Source organism: Calidris pugnax, unplaced genomic scaffold, assembly GCF_001431845.1.
Source record: "Calidris pugnax isolate Ruff unplaced genomic scaffold, ASM143184v1 scaffold173, whole genome shotgun sequence".
Classification (NCBI taxonomy): Eukaryota; Metazoa; Chordata; class Aves; order Charadriiformes; family Scolopacidae; genus Calidris; species Calidris pugnax.
The window spans coordinates 269354-275833 of record NW_015090917.1 but is presented as its reverse complement, the minus strand read 5'-3'; the positions used below and the strand labels follow the sequence as shown (position 1 = coordinate 275833).

General features: G+C 50.3%; 2 protein-coding genes across 9 annotated transcripts in view; both read right to left on the bottom strand.

Annotated features, from left to right (window-relative positions):
* TIMM44 (translocase of inner mitochondrial membrane 44 homolog (yeast)) overlaps nt 1–2412 on the bottom strand; it is a 50178-nt gene extending 47766 nt beyond the window's left edge. The window contains exon 1 of the mRNA XM_014949691.1: nt 2340–2412. Within this exon, the coding sequence (XP_014805177.1) occupies nt 2340–2372 (33 nt within the window). The 5' untranslated portion in view covers nt 2373–2412. The remainder of the gene's footprint in view (nt 1–2339) is intronic.
* A 2192-nt stretch (nt 2413–4604) lies between these two features.
* The window catches only part of HNRNPM (heterogeneous nuclear ribonucleoprotein M), a 38205-nt gene continuing 36329 nt past the window's right edge, over nt 4605–6480 (bottom strand). For 6 of the 8 annotated variants that reach the window (XM_014949678.1, XM_014949676.1, XM_014949675.1 and 3 more), the window contains one exon: nt 4611–5047. In XM_014949678.1, the coding sequence (XP_014805164.1) occupies nt 4884–5047 (164 nt within the window). In that variant the 3' untranslated portion in view covers nt 4611–4883. Of the gene's footprint in view, nt 5048–6228; nt 6281–6480 lie in introns of all 8 variants that reach the window. The other 2 variants (XM_014949674.1, XM_014949672.1) reach the window with 2 other exon arrangements.

Below are 6480 nucleotides of genomic sequence, written 5' to 3'. Positions count from 1 at the left end.
CCAGGTTGCTCCAAGCCCCCTCCAACCTGCCCTTGAACCCCTCCAGGGATGGGGCAGCCACAGCTTCTCTGCCCAACCTGGGCCAGGCTCTCACCACCCTCACACCAAACAAGTTCTTCCCCACATCTCAGCTCCATCTCCCCTCTTTCAGGGTCAAACCCTTCCCCCTCCTCCTAGTGCTCCCCTCCCTCATCCACAGTCCCTCCCCATCTCTCCTGGAGCCCCCCTTCTTTAGGAACTGGAAGGGGCTCCAAGGTCTCCCCGGAGCCTTCTCTTCTCCAGGCTGAACCCCCCCAACTCTCTCAGCCCCCCCTCACAGCAGAGGGGCTTCAGCCCTCTGATCATTTTTGTGGCCCTCCGCTCTGGAAAACTATTTTTAAGCTAAGAATATTTCATTCTGTGGCTGAGCTAACAATAACATGTCCACCGCTTTATCAGGCTCCTAGATGTTGAAAAGGTTTTGTGAAGAGCAGCAGTGTCTGGTCCTCAGAGCCAGCATGGCCCAACGCCATGGGCTAAATCCAGCCCTTCCATCCAGCAGCAGGAATGGTGTAATTGCCCCACAATCCCTGCTGGCCCAAAGACACGTGTTACATTAACTCGCTGGTTTCGACATCTCTATTAACTCAGGTCTTTTAAATTCAGCTCCCTTTTATTTATTTGTTTGTTTGTCCAGTTCTGGGTTCCCCAGTTCAAGAAGGACAGGGAACTGCTGGAGAGGGGAGAGAGCAAAGGGCTACAAAGATGATGAGGGGCCTGGAGCATCTCTCTTATGAGGAAAGGCTGAGGGACTTGGGTCTGTTTAGTCTGGAGAAGACTGAGAGGGATATCATCTATGCTTATAAATACTGAAAGGGTGGGTGTCAGGAGGATGGGGCCAGGCTTCTCTCAGTGGTGCCCAGGGACAGGACAAGAGGGAAAGGGCACAAACTTGACCATGGGAAGTTCCATCCAAACCTGAGGAGGAACTTCTTTCCTGTGAGGGTGGCAGAGCCCTGGAAGAGGCTGCCCAGGGAGGTGGTGGAGTCTCCTTCTCTGGAGACATTCAAACCCGCCTGGACACGTTCCTGTGGGACCTGCTCTGGGTGACCCTGCTCTGGCAGGGGGTCGGAGGAGATGATCTCCAGAGGTCCCTTCCAACCCCTTCCAACCCATATTATCCTGTGATTCTGTGATTGCCTCCATAGCTGTATCTAAGTTCCACTACCTTAAAGTAGTGAGTTTAAACCAAGGCTCTCCGGAGCCTTTGAACCTTGCTGCCCAGTCCATCCCTACGGCCAGGCTTTGAAACAAGAACAAGCTAGATATTATATGCACAACTCAAACATCTATATTAACTGTAAGAATGGCACTAAAACCTGGGGCAGGCTTTTAAATCCAACTGGATTTAAATGAGCGAAATTCTTGACCAAAAGCTTGATTTCTTCCATGCTACTAAGCAAAAATGCTTAATCCCACCTTTAGCTTTGGCGACAAAAGAAGATCAACCACCCTCAAAACCTGTCGTGCTACAAAGCGGCGTTGAAAGCCAGAACCTTTGCATTCTATTCACACACATCCTTTCACCTAGACCCGGGGGGGAAAATTTAACCCAGGTTTAAATTTAAACCTTGCAAGAGGCCACCAGCGGAGCTGCCCATCACAGAGAGCTCCGTGAAGCTCCAAGGCCGACCTGTGGGCTGTCCTTCGCTGAGCTCGATGGTGGCATAAGCAGGGACACCGAGGCAGGGAGAGACGCCGGGGCCCGGTTCCCTCTGCCCCCAGGCACCATCACTCCGGGCCCCACAGCCCTCAGGGCAGGGTCAGAGCCGGGCCAGGGCAGGACGGTCCCTCCCCGGTGTCCCCACCTCAGCGGCCCCGGTACCTCAGCAACCTCCTGGTACCTCAGCGGCCTCCCTGATACCTCAGCACCCCCCCGGCCACCTCAGCGGCCCCCCCTCCGGTACCTCAGCGGCCTTCCCGGCCACCTCAGCAGCCCCCCCGGCCACCTCAGCAACCTCCCGGTACCTCAGCGGCCCCCTCAGGCCACCTCAGCGGCCTCCCGGTACCTCAGCGGCCCCCTCCCGGTACCTTCCCTCGGCACTTAGAAGGGATGGAAGAGGAGGGAGCTGGCACCGGGCCGCCTCTCCCACCCACACCCGAGCGCTCTCCGTTCCGGCCCGGCACCGCCAGACCCCGGCTCTCGCCCCTCACGGCACCCCCACGTCCGGCCGGGCCGGGCCTCACGGCAGCCGCGACCCGTCGTTACTTCCCCCCGATTCCCCCCGCAGCCCCACGGCGCCTCTACAGCCCGGCCGGGCCCGGTTCTCGGCCCCCCCGGCCGCCGTCCCCCCGCTCACCCGGCAGCCGCCAGCCCCCGCCGCCGCCGCCATTTTCGCAGGCCGGCCCGTGACCTTCGGGCGGCGCCGCGCGCTGACGTCACTGCCGCGCGCCGGGCGGCGGCCACGTGGCCGGGGAGATGGCGGGAACCCGGCGGGAGGGAGAACGGGGGTTATTTCCCGCTATAATTTAGCTTTTAATTTCTGAATTCTTTGGGGTTCAAGGACTTTGGCTCCTACCGCAGCTGGAGGCATCACCCCGCCGTGCCCGCCCGCCGCGAGGAAACTCTACCAAGGCTTTAACTAACGGTTTTATTGTGGAGCAAAATGCAGCAGAATTGAGGTGTTTTTTGGTCTTTTGGGTTTTTTTTCTCTCCAAAGTACGAAATAGCAAGTGAAGAATCTGTTCTTCCAGCACATCAGCAACCCCCCACCTCTCCTCATACGGGCTGTGGTGGACACACCCCACTCACACACAGCAAGGCTGGGCTGATGCTCCTGCGCTTCCCTTTCAGGGAAAATTCATTAATGAATATTTAAAAATAAATAAAACGGTGAACTACAACTGAGTTTAATCCAGCAGCACTTCCAGGGGTGTCGGAAAGGGCAGGAATCGCTTCAGGGAGATTTTCTTGATTGAGAAAGCAGAGGTGAAGCCAAGGCTGGCTGCAGAAGGAGCTCAGGTGACCTTCATCAGACACAACCAGAATAAGCTTTAGCTTATTAATTACAGGTGATTACACTTCAAATGGCTTCTTGATGGGATAGAGTCTGGGTGACAGAGGGAGCAGCAGTTCTTGCTCTTTGCTTGCTCAGTATCAGAGAGATATCAATATATTGTGATCAAGAGGCCATTGATGTGACAGAGGGAGCAGCAGTTCTTGCTCTTTGCTTGCTCAGTATCAGAGAGATATCAATATATTGTGACCAAGAGGCCATTGATCCTGAGAGTCGTGGTGGACACCAGGATGGCCATGGGCCAGCAACATGCCCTGCTGGCCAAGAAGGCCAATGGGATCCTGGGGGGCATCAAGAAGAGCATGGCCAACAGGTGGAGGGAGGTCATCCTGCCCCTCTGCTCTGCCCTGGGGAGGCCACAGCTGGAGCACTGGGACCAGTTCTGGGCTCCCCAGTTCAAGAAGGACAGGCTACAAAGCAAAGGGCTATGAAGATGATGAGGGGACTAGAACAACTCCTTTACAAGGAGAGGCTGAAGGACTTGGGTGTTTTTAGCCTGGAGAAGACTGAGGGGTTAAAGGGGAAGGACAGGCTACAAAGCAAAGGGCTATGAAGATGATGAGGGGACTAGAACAACTCCTTTACAAGGAGAGGCTGAAGGACTTGGGTGTTTTTAGCCTGGAGAAGACTGAGGGGTTAAAGGGTAGTTAAAGGGTGGGTGTCAGGAGGATGGGGCCAGGCTTTTCTCAGTGGTGCCCAGGGACAGGACAAGAGGGAATGGGCACAAACTTGAGGGTAAGAAGTTCCACCTAAACATGAGGAGGAACTTCTTTCTTGTGAGGGTGGCAGAGCCCTGGAAGAGGCTGCCCAGGGAGGTGGTGGAGTCTCCTTCTCTGGAGACATTCAAACCCACCTGGACACGTTCCTGTGGGACCTGCTCTGGCAGGGGGTTGGAGAAGATGATCTCCAGAGGTCTCTTCTAACCCCGTATCATTCTGTGATTCCACCAACTCCGAGCCAGACGGAATCAAGCCCACGTCCCTTCCAACCCCATGCGATTCTGTGACTCCACCAACTCCAAGCCAGCGAAGTCCCACTGATGGAATCAAGCCCACCATGAGAATGTCTTTTCACTTCCCATTACTGTAAGAATTTAATTTTGAGGCCATGCAGTTCCTAAACTGAGGCAAGGACAAAAAAAATCCTGCCTTTGGCATAAAGCTTCAGCTCTTCTACCACAAGAATTCCCACTTAAAAAATAAGCACTTTCGATTTGTATTATTAAAATAATGTGTTGCAGGAGAAGGTGAAATATCCCACCTGGGTGCGTGACCCCCACAGAAATGCTCCCCATTAGGGGAAAAAATAATTAGGTTTTTAAATCCCTTTTCAGTTCAGGCCTTCAGAATGGCACAGAGACAGCTGAGGGTAAAGGATTTTTTATTTATTTTTTTTTTATTTAAAAATCAGCATTGCCACTGGAGGAAAAATGAAGCTACCAGGGAACACTCTCTCTTGACAAGAGAATCCAAACTGTAGTTTACCGAGCTGAGTTTACAGATCTTTTTTGCAAGCAGAGGATGGGCTGCCAGTAACGGATGCCGTGACTTGAAATCTTTAACTTGCATTTATTATCAAAGTCATACTGTTTACATCTGTAATGTCAACAAGATGCCACAACTACAAAAAAAGATTGTGCACATTGCCGTTTCAATGCAAAAAACAGTAAAATGGAAATCCATTTGTTAAAAAAGTAATTAAAATTACTCCAGAAAGCAACTGAATTGTTTTTAAACACCTTTACATCCAGTCAAATTAAAATGGTTAACAAGGAAAAAATACAAATTCAAAAAATCTGGTATATCTGTGTGTTAAAAAGGCAACTACTTAAGCGTTTCTATCGATTCGCACGTCGATCTCCCTCCCGCGGAGCTGGATCCCGTTCATCATGCGGCAGGCTCGCTCCGCCACTTCTGGGGACTCAAATCTAACCACACCACAGCCTTTGGACTTCCCATTTTCCATCTTGATATCAGCATACAGCACGTGGCCTTGGGAAGAAAAGAAAGGGTTTTGTTTAACCTAGCAGGTAACACATCATTCTCCATCAAATCATAGCCCTCTACCTTTAGAAATCACCATTCCTTTCAAACAGCAGCTTTATCAAGTCATTGCTTTAAAGAACCCTTCTCAGTTTGATGAGATGAATTAATTCAAACCCTTTCTCTCAATTCTCACTCCAGCAGCAGCACTTTGATGAGATGAATTAATTCAAACCCTTTCCTCAATTCTCACTCCAGCAGCAGCACCGAAAGCAGATGAACAGAGCAAAGCACAAGCCCCATCCAACTCGTGAACACACACTTTGCACTATTAACTGTCCCCCCGATGGGCTGGGATTTGGTTTTGTCATCAGACAAGGAGCACAAGATACTGGGGAGCAAGGTCTGGGCACAGCAACTGCTGCTTTAAGAAAAAAAAAAAACATCCTGAAGCTGAAGAGCACACCTGAACAGTCAGTAGCTGATGTAAGAATATTTTTAGTTATTTTTTTTTACAGAATCACAGAATCTTCTAGGTTGGAAGGGACCTTAAAGATCATCTTGTCCAACCATCAACCTCACTGACAAAAATAGACACCCACACAACAAACAAGGAGCATCATCACTAAACCAGACCTCCCAGCACTACATCAACCCGGCTTTTGAACACCTCCAGGGATGGGGCCTCAACCACCTCCCTGGGCAGCCCATTCCAAGGGCTGAGAACCCTTTCAGTGACAAAATTTTTCCTAATATCCAGCCTGAAAAGGACAGTTTTCCCAGACAGTGATGTTCATTTAGATACAAAGAATCTCTGCAGGTGCTTTTCAGCAGTTCTCAGCACTTTCATATCTCTATTCCTATCTCCAGAGTGGCTACCCACATGATAAACCCAGCACCTGAGATGCAGAAGGGAACAGAAGCTTAGAAAAACCACAGGTATAACCCAGTTGATAACTGGGTTATCAAATGGCCAGGCATTTATTTCTTTTCAACACCACAGAACTCTCACTAGTACAGCAGGGATGGCAAACATCCTCACAACACTTGTCAACATAAAGATCTAGTATTTCAGCAAGTCTGAGTGAAATTTTAGTTAAGATACTCATATCGGGGACATACAGATCCAGAGTTACTGGTTTAATTCATATTCAAGTGTCAGGGTAATCACAAGTGATAAAGCAACTTACCACATTCATTAAATTTATCTTTCAGCATTTTCCATGTAAAATCAAAAGGCAGCTGTGAAAAGAGAAGAACACACCATTACTGGGGATCTGCTGAAGAACTCACAAGCACTGCCAACTCTTCAGAACCCATTTTCCACCCCGGGCCAGCCACTGTTCAGCAGCATCATTTACAGATGCAGAGAGCTCTCCTGTTAAGGAAAAGCCAATCTAATAATATAAGCCAATATAAGAAGGACATGGACCTGATGGAGA